Source organism: Bufo bufo, chromosome 9 (genome assembly GCF_905171765.1).
Source record: "Bufo bufo chromosome 9, aBufBuf1.1, whole genome shotgun sequence".
In the NCBI taxonomy this organism is placed as follows: Eukaryota; Metazoa; Chordata; class Amphibia; order Anura; family Bufonidae; genus Bufo; species Bufo bufo.
The window spans coordinates 41,756,085-41,768,629 of NC_053397.1; the positions used below are offsets into that span (position 1 = coordinate 41,756,085).

The 12,545-nt window shown below is 42.8% G+C and overlaps 1 protein-coding gene across 1 annotated transcript in view; it reads right to left on the reverse strand.

Moving 5' to 3' along the window:
• Positions 1 to 12,545, reverse strand: part of ERC2 (ELKS/RAB6-interacting/CAST family member 2) — a 944,454-nt gene that overhangs the window by 582,032 nt on the left and 349,877 nt on the right. Inside the window, exon 11 of the mRNA XM_040408024.1 lies at positions 3,167 to 3,360. Coding sequence (XP_040263958.1) covers positions 3,167 to 3,360 — 194 coding nt within the window. The remainder of the gene's footprint in view (positions 1 to 3,166; positions 3,361 to 12,545) is intronic.

Here is a 12,545-nt window from a genome sequence, read left to right on the forward strand (position 1 = left end):
GGAAGAACAACTTAAATGAAGTTTCCAGGACTTAGATATTGATGATCTATCCTCATGATAGGTCATCAGTATCAGATTGGTGGGGGTCCAACACCTGACAACCCCATGAGCAGCTGTTTCGGGTAGCCACCTGAAACGAGACAGTGGACAGAGCGGAAACAGAAGCCTCCATTAGCTGTGCAGTTTGCGACACCAGCGTACTTAAGCTTGGCTCCCATTCACTTGAATGATGTACAGAACCTTCTTCTTCCAGCTCTGTCCACTGTGTCGTTTTGGCAGCTGCCCAAAACAGCTGATCGTGGGAGTGCCATGTGTCGGCCCCCCACCAATCTAATACTGATGACCTATCTTGAGGCTAGAACATCAATAGCTTAGTGATAGAAAATCCCTTTTAAGGTGTCTTTTCCCTAGAAGCATAAGTCATCGGAGAATTCAGAGGGGTATGATGCACCATACAGCGCCAAATGGAGTGATTAAAATACAGGACCACAAGACTCCCTGTACAAACACGAAAAGTCTGTGGATACGAGTCATAAGGCCTGCTCTACTTGGCATATTTGACCATGTGGGCCTTGCATGAGATACAAAGTCAGTGGAAACATAAGGACACTGTCCCTTTTAGTATATGAAGAAGGTATAGTTGGATGTTACTTTATAGCATGGTACACAATCCGTGAGAAACTAAATATACCAAACAGGATATCCTAGAATCAGCTAAAGCTGAGAACCTCATCCAGGTTCTCTTGGGACTCAGGGACCAATGAAAACTATGGACACTTTAATTTTTACAAGTCTCTCTTTCATGCTTTACTTGCACTGGAGCGGAGTGGGAAAAAAAAATCAACCACTGATCATAGGTCTCCCGGCAATGAAACCCCCACACCATCAAAACCTCAAAACCAGACACCTACTTCAACATCCAAATAAATACATACATTTACTTGGAGAGGTCTCATAAGTATAAGAAAAGGAAAACTAAGAACTTCATCCTGAAAAGAATAGGTTTGGAGTCCTTTCTTGCGACAGACATATTTTTTTGGAATTCGAAAATACCTTATTGTGTTAATGGTCTCGTGTGGCCTTTGATATTTTCACTTCCAAAAGCATAAATGCTATAAAAATGTATCATTGCAATTGTGAAGGGACCAGACAGATTATAATGAACCTGATAGCCAAGTTTACCCCGCTAACACATCATATACTGAGGTGCTAAACTCACACCATTTACACCTATAGGGACAAGTCTTGTAATGTACTTCCCCTTGACCTCAACTTATTATTGCAAAGGGAGTTCCTTGCATGTCAAGCGAAAAAGGGGCGAATGAAAATAGAAATATACAGAGAGGAAAAACGGGGGAAATTAGGACGGAAAAAGAAAAGTCTTCTGCTGAGTTGGCAGTAGAATAACTGCTGTTAGCTGTAGCTGCATACCTCATGTACACGGCGAAGGTGCCTCCATATAGACTGGGATGTTATAGGACACCCGCCAAACTGACTGTTTTGAAAGTTGCAATGTGTGATTTTCCAGACATGGATTCTACATGGTCTCTGGTGGCATGTCACACCATAATACAGCAATGAATAATGTACTTCTTAGTCACTATTCCAAGATCCATATGTTATTTCTGCATGGGTTCCCATACTGCATGTTGAACTTTACTTATTTACTTGCCTTCAAAGTGATAAAAAATAATTTCTTAGGGTACGTTCACACTTGCGTTGTTAGATTCTGGCAATCTGTCTGTAACGAATACTATTTGTAGGCGGATCCGTCTCACAAATGCATTACAATACCGGACCCGTCTCTCCGGTTGTCATCGGGAAAAACGGATCCGGTATTTATCTTTTTCACATTTTTAAAGATCCGTGCATGCGCAGACCGCAAAACCAGATCCGTTTTTTCCGGAACACTTGGGGTCGGATCCGGAATGAATGCATTTCAATGGAAAATAATGCCGGCATTCCGGCAAGTGTTCCGGAATTTTGGACGGAGAAAATACTGCAGCATGCTGCGGTATTTTCTCCGTCCAAAAACCGTACAGTGACTGAACTGAAGACATCCTCATACATCCTGAACGGATTGCTCTCCATTCAGAATGCATTAGGATAAAACTGATTAGTTTTTTCCGGTATTGAGCCCCTAGGACGGAACTCAATACCGGAAAAGAATAACGCTAGTGTGAAAGTACCCTAAGTCTGGCGTGGGTGTCATAGCAGCGGGGGCCATTAAACTCTTAATGTGGGGTTTCTCTAAGGCAGCTTGCAGATATAATCCACACATTTGACTGAATTTCTAATTCACAGAGGATAATTTTTGCCAAAACTGAACATCAAGGCGTATGGAGATACATATTATGTGCAAATCGGCTAGAAATGTTGTGTGTAACCTGCATATTTTAGGTCTTTTTGCTTCCCTCTGCTACTTGTTCTACAGTGGACAGAATTTACCTGATGTTGTGATGTCTGCAGGGGCATAGCTAAAGGCTCATGGGCCCTGGTGCAAGAGTTAGGCTTGGGTCCCCCTTCCCTCAGTGCTTTGTGTGTCTTCTTATGCAGCACAAGGGTCTTTAGGCCCCCTCAGGCTCCTGGGCCCGGTAGCAACTGCTACCTCTGCACCCCCTATAGCTTCGCCCTTGGATGTCTGCTCTAAGTCAGTAAGATGTCTCCTCCTTCTTTCCCTCTCACAACATCTGTCTCAAACATAAGCTTAAAGGGGTTGTCCTCAAGACAGGCCGATCCACAGGGTCTGACACCACTCAACACAATTGCTCGGCTATTCTACAGTAGAGCTAGCGCCAAAACTACAAAGCTCGTGGATGGAGAAGGTTACACCAGCATTGCTCCCATTCCAAAGGCCTATTGAGAACACATTCAAGCTCAACCGTGTCAAGCGTAAATGTTTGAGGGGTCAGAAGGAATAGCTTTCAAACGAGTGTTAGTCCATCATATTCAAAGCATATGACCATCTCTAAGCAGAGACCTGATTTCCCCTCCTCCCTCTTACAGCATGACGACATCCCCTATCCCTATTCACATTTTAGATGTTATAGAGACAAATGAGTTTTTAGACCATTTGCAGATGAGGAACATGAAACTAGAGGCTGCAGAAAGGTAGGAAGAGAGGAAGAGAGGAAGATGCTGAAAAAAAAGTAGAAGGAAAATATACCTTTCCAATTCAGCTATCTGCTTGTCTTTGTCATTCTTCTCGCTTTCCACCTCTTTGAGAATCTGTAAGAGCCTGTCCACCTCAGCTTGGGCTTTGCTGCACTCCTCTCTGTAGTAAGAAACTTCTTTATCCAGTTGTTTGAGTCGATCATTGAGCTCCGGGTGCATCCTGGCCTCCTCTTCAGCCTCATGAGCCTTGAAGGACCCAAAAAAGTTTTAGTTTTGGATACAGGTACAAAATAACTACATAGGGACAAATATGCAATGCCTAATACATAGTGCCTTCAGTGGGGCGTTGTGTGATATGTGGTGTCTGCACATTGTACAGTAGTCTAATGCAGGGATAAAACAATTTCCCATAATGTACGACACAATGCTATGATAATCTGATGGGGAGGTGTATCTGTAAACATTCTTGTGGTCAGTTTTTAATAGGTAACCAGCAGAAATCTAAATGCTTCTAAACTCTGGATGTGAATAGAAATTCACATTCACAAAGTTACTAAACATGATATGCAGGAAACTACCGATAGGTAGTGCAGAGGGAAGGCACGGTTCACATCTGCGGCTCTGGTTCCAGTACGAAACCTGACGATCCTCATCATAGGAGGTGTCTGGATTATGCTGGAACGGAATAACAGCATCTGAATGCGGACATGCATCTAGCCTAAGATTCACACCCAAACCTCGGCCACCGAGGAAATCGGCAAATGCCCTTCTGCCACAGACACCGTTTTTTTAAATGAACCATGGTAAGTGAAGGGCCCTACCAAAGATTTTGCAATGGGAACTAGGAGTTTTAGGTTACACCTCAGATATTGCAATTATCGTAACCTGAACTGGATGGACATATGTCTTTTTGGCCTTACAGACTATGTTACTTTTATGTGCCATCATCGTTACATGGGTCACCACTGTGCTTTCATTGTGTTGCACTGCACCCTTGCCTTGAACCAGACACTTGTCCAACATCACAATGTGACAGAGTTTTAGCAAGTTCATACATATGTGCATTTTTGAAGCCTAGTGCTGAATTTGATGTATAATTTCCTTTATTACATAGGACATATGATCAAGTTAACATGTCAACACAGAAGTTAACCACAAAACACACTGCACAAAGAACATGGTAGGCAAAGCATGAAAGAGACAGTTCATGCACCAGAACATACATGACTCAACGGTGATGTAAAATGAATATATTACAAAGCATGAAAACATTGTTTCCCCATTGTGTACTCACATAACCATAAAGAACTGATACCCCCTGCTTCTCGTTACGCCCCACGGGTGTCTTCATAAAGAGCAAGCAAAGAAGAGAGAACAAGGCAAGAGCAAGCAATGACTAATCTAAAATGGCATTAAACCGCATGCAATGCAAAATCAACTAAAGCAAAAGAGCAAAAACTAATACCAAAACTGCTGTCAGAAGGTTCGAATTCTTTGAAATAAAAATAAGAAAAAGATATTTTATCAGAAGACATATCAGGGTACATGATTTATCAGATAATATCAGCTGATATCCTGGCTGCCAGACTAGCGCAGCACTTCCATTTGCAGGCAGAGGTCTGCTTCATGCCTCTTACCGCCTGTAGGGCGCACATGCGTGCTCACTTTGGCTCATAAAAGGCCATCATGTGCACCCTCTTGCTCCCCAGCCTATGCCTGCCTTCTTAGGAAAGGTGCCTGAACAATAGGTTCTAGTTCACTAGTTTCCTGCTAAGGTCTGCTGTGTGTTTGCTTCTTCTGTGCGCAGATTTCTGCCTGACTCCTGGAATTGACCCTTTACTGCTCGATCTTCATATAGACCCTAAGCTGCCCAGAGTGACCTTGGACTGATAATTGGATTGCCCCTACTCTTCCTGTCCTGATCTCAGGCTGTTCATGACTACAGTTTTGCCTGATCCCTTGGTGCTCTGCACCAGGGTCTGCAGCAGTCACTTTAAAAGAGACTACTCCCAAGAGGTGGCAGCCTGGTGGTTCGCTTGCAGTGGAGTCTATATCTTTGTATAGGGGTAAAGTGTGAAGACCCAAGAAGCCACTTACATTATGCCCTTAGGAGTAGCCCAAGCTATATCTGTTCTAGTGGCACAGCAGATCTAAATCCACTTAGTTATATTCTACTTATGGCACGAGGAAGAGCAGGTGCAGGAAATCTGATTTTCACATGATTCCTGTTTATAATTCAGTAAATTTAGCTTTCCAATATAATAGCAAAAGCTACTGACCAAGTTCATTTAGGTAAAATCCTCTTCATATTGCCTATTAGGGGCCCCTCTATTAATCCAAGCAGAGAGCTTGTTTGCATGACCAGATAGTTGGGACAATTATCAGGAGCGCACGTTCATGCAAACGCTAGTTCTCAGTAACTGGCCTGTATAAATGTGCAACCCAACAAACAATCACCAAATTTATGTGGCACAAAAAACATTGTTTCTCAGCAACACATCACCCTGCGACAAGCAAGTAAACTGTATGGGGATTAATATTTGTAGAAATGATCATCCCATACAGCAACAATGATTGCTGCATGCACAGTGCATTCAGAAAGTCTTCAGACCCTTTCACTTTTTTTTACATAGTTATGTTGCGGCCTTCTGCTAAAATGTAAAAAAAATAATAATCACCTTTACCCCATCATTCCGCATGCACTCAATGCCCTATGATAACAAAGTGAAAATAGAATGTTCAAAATCTTTGCTACTTTATGGAAAAGGAAAAACTAAAATTTAGCACTAACGTATTTAGACCCTTTACTGTATTTAGTTGAAGCCCCTTTGGCATGAATGGGGCTAAGGTGCAAAAAGGAACACATGACTGATGTACAGTGATGTCACTGACCTAGGAAGAGGCTGCAGCCCTCAAGGCCTCTCCTAACAGCTGATCTGCGGTGGTCCCGGATGTCGCACCCTCGCATATCTGATACTGATGACCTATCCTGAGGATAAATCATATATATATTTCCCTGGATAACCCCTGTAAAATAATCGCTTAAGGGTAGTTTCACACTAATGTTTTTAGATCAGGGAACAGCCAGCCGAATCTCTCTGCATTCCAGCATTGTCAGAAGCTACCGCGTTGCCATCCGGCGCTATTAAAGGGGTTCTACAGTTTATATAAAACTGATGATCTATCCTCTGGATAGATGATCTGGGCCAGCAGTAAACAGCGTGAAGCCCGCGGCACTACTGCCAGCGCCGCTGACTTCTCAAACAGCTGATCGGCGGAGGTCCATCAGATGCTGATGATCTATCCAGAGGATAGATCATCAGTTTAAACAAACTGCAGAACCCCTTTAACTCTAATGGGGACTGGCAGAGATCCGGCTACAACCTGTCAAATATGATGTTTTAGTCTGGCTGATTCTCAGCATATTTCCCGGGTTGTGGCCTGATCTCCGCAGGTCCCTATTATAGTTAATCAAGCTGGCAGGTATCAGGTAGAGTCCGACAGTGCTGCATCCAGACAAAGTCTACTTTGATTCATTCAGACAATACAAACGTCTGCATCCGTTCAGAACGGATCCGTTTGTATTATCTTTAACATAGTCAAGACCGATCCGTCTTAAACACTATTGAAAGTCAATGGAGGACGGATCCGTTTTCTATTGTGCCAGATTGTGTCATAGAAAACGGATCCGTCCCCATTGACTTACATTGTGTGTCAGAACAGATCCATTTGGCTCAGTTTCGTCAGACAGACACCAAAACGCTGCAAGCAGCATCCGTTTTGGACTGCTTGTGAGAGCCCTGAACGGATCTCACAAACGGAAAGCCAAAATGCCAGTGTGAAAGTAGCCAAATCCGGCAGGTTGCTCCCGGCCGGAACAGTCTGAAGGAGATGCCTAACGTTAGTGTGAAACTAGCCTAAGAAGCTCTACTCAACTTTACCTCAACCCTGACCATTCTCCTGGTCCCAGCCGCTGAAAACCATTCCCACAGTTCGATGCTGCCATGAGCATGCCTCATTGTAGGGTTTCCTCCAGACATGGTGCTTAGAATTGAAGCCAAAAAGTTCAATATTGGTTAAATCAGATCAAAGAATCTTGTTTCTCTCAGTTTGAAAGTCCTTTAAATGGATTCTGTCATCAGATTTTTCCCCTATAACCTAAAGATATCCTCATGTCCGGACTAATAAGAAGAATCCTAAGCTGGCCTTATTAAACCTCACTGAGGCTTTATTTGTCCAAAAAACAGGTTTTTATAACCTGCCAATCACTTACTTAAGGTGCCCAAGGGGAGGTCCGTTAATACAGGGTGCCCGGCCGCACCCCTCGTCGTCCGGTGCCCAACGCCGCCTTCATCGCCGCATTCCCTGTCTTCAGCGCCGCCTTCTACAGCTCAGCGCCGCCTCTGCAATCCTCCCGTCCCTTTGCCAGATCCCGCGCCTGCGCACTAAGCTCAGCCAATCTGCAGGTAATATTAGGGTTGAGCGAAGTGCGCATCAGGCCGGCGCATGCGCACTTCGCTCAATGAAGCCGCTGCCAGGAGTCCGCACGGGCGCATCAGGCCGAGCCTAGTGCGCAGGCGCGGGATCTGGCAAAGGGACGGGAGGATTGCAGAGGCGGTGCTGAGCTGTAGAAGGCGGCGCTGAAGACAGGGAAGGCGGCGCTGGGCACTGGACGGCGAGGGGTGCGGCCGGGCACCCTGTATTAACGGACCTCCCCTTGGGCACCTTAGGTAAGTGATTGGCAGGTTATAAAAACCAGTTTTTTGGACAAATAGAGCCTCAGTGAGGTTTAATAAGGCGAGCTTAGGATTCTTCTTATTAGTCCGGACATGAGGATATCTTTAGGTTATAGGGGTAAAATCTGATGACAGAATCCCTTTAAGGCTCGGCACTATCTCCAGTCTTGTTCAACATCTATCTGAGACCATTGGCCGAAATCATCAGGAGCCATAATTTTCTGTTTCATGTTTATGCGGATGATACACAACTGTACTTTAGGCTTGCCAAAGGTACAGTTGATCAAGTCGATCTGGCCGGCTGTCTCTTGGAGATCGATCACTGGATGAGTGCCAATCATCTAAAGCTTAATGGCACCAAAACTGAATGTATTACATTCAGTGACCAGAAAATTACACCCTCAACGCCCCAATGGCCATTGTCTTTTGGACCTGTCCCTGAGACAGCCATCCAGGTCAGGGACTTGGGAGTGGTCTTGGACTCCAGATTAACCCTGGCTCCTCAGATAAATCAGGTGGTTAGTACCTGCCACTACCAGCTGAAACTTCTGAGGAGGATCTTAAAATACATTGAATCCCCTCTCAGGAAAGCCTTGGTCGGAGCAGCGATCAGCAGTCAGTTGGACTATTGTAATGCCTTGTACATGGGACTCCCTAAGAAGAACTTGTATAGACTTCAACTTGTGCAGAGTGCCGCAGCAAGGCTACTAATGGGTGTTGCCCGCCGAGAGCATATCACTCCCTCTCTTAATGACTTGCACTGGCTCCCCGTCCAACAACGGGTGATGTTCAAGATTGGATGCTTCATGCATAGGGTATTCCATGGTGTGGGGCCCTTGTACCTGCAACGTAAATTCACCAGGTACGCCCCGTTGAGGACATTGAGGTCTAGTAACTCTGCAAATTTTAACAACCCGCAAGTTAATAAGATCAGACGTGGAGGTAGATCCTTTTCGGCTCAAGGGGCAAGATTTTGGAACCACCTACCTCTGGCCCTGAAAATGATTCCCAGTCTTCTCTCATTTAGACGTGCACTGAAAACCCTACTTTTCAAACAGGCGTTTGATCTTCCTATGTAACACTTATTTTTGGTTCATATAATTTTGGGGGTTTTCCTAAATCTTAGTCTATAAATTCACGGTTGGTAATGTCCCTTCTATTTTAAAGATACCTTTTCCTCACGTTTATTAATTTTGTTCTCTTCACATTCTCTATATCTCCTCCGAACCCTTTGAACCTTGAGATCCCCCTACCTTCCATCCCTCTTTCTTGATTCTCCATTTGATAAGTGCTAGGGAATTGGTATGATATGCATTGTCAGCTGTTGGACCTCATATAGACAGGGGTGTGTTTTTTCCAAAGCATGTCCAATCAACTGAATTTACCACAAGTGAACTCCAGTCAAGGTGTAGAAACATCTTAAAGATGATCAAGAGAAATGGGAGGCCCCCATAGCTAAATGTCAGGTGTCACAGCAAAGGGTCTGAATACTTCTCTCCATGCAACGTGATAGCTTTTCCTTTTTAATAAATTTGCTAAACTTTCTAAAATTCTGTTTTCATTTTCTTATCTTATTTAGTGCAGATTGATGGGGGAAAAACCTAAACTTTTTTGATTATAGCACAAAGCCACAACGTAACAAAACATAAAGAAAAGAGAAAGGGTCTGAAGGCTTTCCAAATGCAGCTAAATGAGCAGGTAATGATCAGGAATGAACAAATGAACATTCCTTTGGATGTTTATTCCCAATCACTGCTCAGTGTATCAACCCAGGTAAATTGTATTTGCACAACTATGGCCACCTATTGACTGTATACACAGTGGGAGCAACATCAGCTCAGTCTAGGGGTGGTCACAGATGACAACTTTACTGTCTTCTAGTTCCAAGCCATAAAAGCTGAATAAAATTATGTTAATACACATTTTTTGGTGCAGATTTTTCCCTGTAAAGTGTAACATGCTGTTCCCTAAGCTATAGTGCACCACAGGTATTTGATCCTGGCATTGTATCAATCAGCTAGATGAAGGTGGAGCTCCTTGCCAAATTCATGAATACCATGGACTCTTTCTACTTCTGGAACACCCAGCGGACTCCTAAATGCTAATTTACGTACAGTATGTGAAAAATTTGATAACTACATATGCAATACTGATAAGGGGGGGCAATGATCTTTCCTCTACAACACAGCTCCATTTGGTTGCTAAAGTTGTTGGAACAAGTTCCTTTTAAATACTGGTGATTATATATTTTGTATTTTAGTTGTAACCTCAACAAATACTTTCTGCTCTATGAAGTTTCTTAAGGACAAACTTTTTTTTTTTGTTAGGTTCACTGTTTGTAAAAAGTAAAAAGAGAACAGTCATTTGTCCTTTTTTAATATACTTCGCAATTTCTCCTGATTTACCTACTGTAGCTAAAATAAAAATATAAAAAATCTTCAAGCACCAACATTTTATAATTTCTCTGGCAACCTAAATCCTTAAAGGAAATAAGTTGTTCATGGTCCTTACTTTTGGGAAACAGGAGAGATACAACAGGCAGATGTTTGATCTGGATGTTAATTTTACAGGATACTAAACTTCCTGCGCTAAATAAATAAAAACAAGAGATTTCAACAGTTTGAGACCACAAACAAATCCAGAGAGCTCTCATCCATAGGGAGAGCCTTGGTTTAGACCGGAGGCTCCATGGGGCAACAGCTGAAAAGTTATAACAAGCTCACATTAACATTTATGTCTAAAACACTAAGGGAAAGCGGAAGCTGGAGCCTCGCGCAGTTAGCAATTAGCTAAAGGAAATATGGGTAGTGGGGACATACGGTACATAACTAGAAAAATCTGAGATGATTTTTATTAGAATTGGAGCATGGGATAAAACTGTACAGAAATCTAAAGTTACGTGTATTGTAAGTTTAGATTTGGTTTGAAATCATACAAGCTCGTATTAAACAGGTGCAAATTTATATGCAATTCATCGATATGATGTTGCTGCATTGCTTCTGCTACAAGCTGGAGATCTGCAGGTGGGAGACCAATTTCCATACGTTTCTTCACTCCATAGACAAACTATAGAGACTGTTTCTCCAGTGGTTCACATGAACTTATCAACATGACCTGAGACCCCTAGCATTTCCCTTTAAAGGGGCTCTCTAGATGTCAAAATTGCTGGCCTATCTACCATAGGTCCTGTTGATCTGGAGAAGGAGAGTATACCCAGAAATATGGCTTTTACCCCTTCCTGACACAGCAAATTTATATTTTTTCATTTTTCTGTCTTTCAGGAGCCATAACTTTTTTTTTTTCCATTCACATAGCCATATGAGGGCTTGTTTTTTGCAGGACAAGTTGCCCTTTGTAATGGCACTATTTAATATTGCTAATATGATGTAGTGGGAAGCTGGAAAAAAAATTCGAAATGAAATGCAACTGGGAAAAAATGTCATTCCTCTAAAGTTTTAGGGGTTTCATTTTTATGGTGTTCACTATACAGTAAAAAGGACATAATTCTGTGAGACGGTATGATTACAGAAATACCCTTTTTTATTGTGGTTTACTTTAAAAACTTTTGAAAAAATAGTTTTTTTTTCTTTGTATCCCCATAACGTTTTTATTTATTTATTTATTTTTATCTACAAAACTGTGAGTGCTCAATTTTATCATGGTGATCTGTATTTTTCATTTTGGAGTGTGTATGACTTTTAGAACACTTTTTATACATTTTTGGGGGCAAAGGTGAAGCTATTAACAAAAATGGAAAATCAGCAATTGGTGCAAATATTTGTATATTTTAATAGTACAGGCATTTTGGGATGTTGTGGTGCTAATGATCTTTATATTGTATTATTTATTTTTACTTTTAAACTGGGGAAAGAGTTTGGGCTGGGGGTTTGTGCAGGGTTTGTTAAGAACTTCGCTATGACAGGACTCGAAGCCTTCAGAAGACCTGAGGCTGCAATAGCCCAGCGATCTTGTCACAGGGGATCTATTCAGTCACCGGGAGGGCAGCACTATTGGTAACTGACCACTCAGATGCTATTGCAACAACTGACCATGGCTGACGAGGGGCTAAAAGTCCATGATTGGCGTTATTGCTGATCATGGACTCTGCCACAGTTTGCTGTGTAAAACAGCAGACCCTTAGTAGCTATGATGCCTACTCAGCTCCTGAGCAGGCACCATCCTTAAGACCCGAAATCCACCATACATGTAAGGTGAATGTTAGGAAGAGGTTAAAGGGGTTCTACAAACAAATAAAACCTTATCCTTCGTCAACACTCCGGATTCAATGTCGAGCTCTTTTCTCCTTCGTTTCTGGTTCCTGCTGGAAATGAGACATGCCATCTACACATATTTTATAATGCTGTCGGCCACCTGATGGCTTCAGCAGTGGCACAGGTCATGTGACATGCCTGCACATATCAGCACTGAGGCCATTCATTAGAGGAGAGGGGAGCTTAGTGCTAGAATCAGACCACCGGTGAAAGGAGAGGTTTTTGGGGTTTGGAAAACCATACAACTGACCATGGCTGACGAGGGGCTAAAAGTCCATGATCGGTGTTATTGCTGATCATGGACTCTGCCGCTAAGTGTTTGCTGTGTAAAACAGCAGACCCTTAGTAGCTATGATGCCTACTCAGCTCCTGAGCAGGCACCATCCTTAAGACTTGAAATCCACCATACATGTAAGGTGAATGT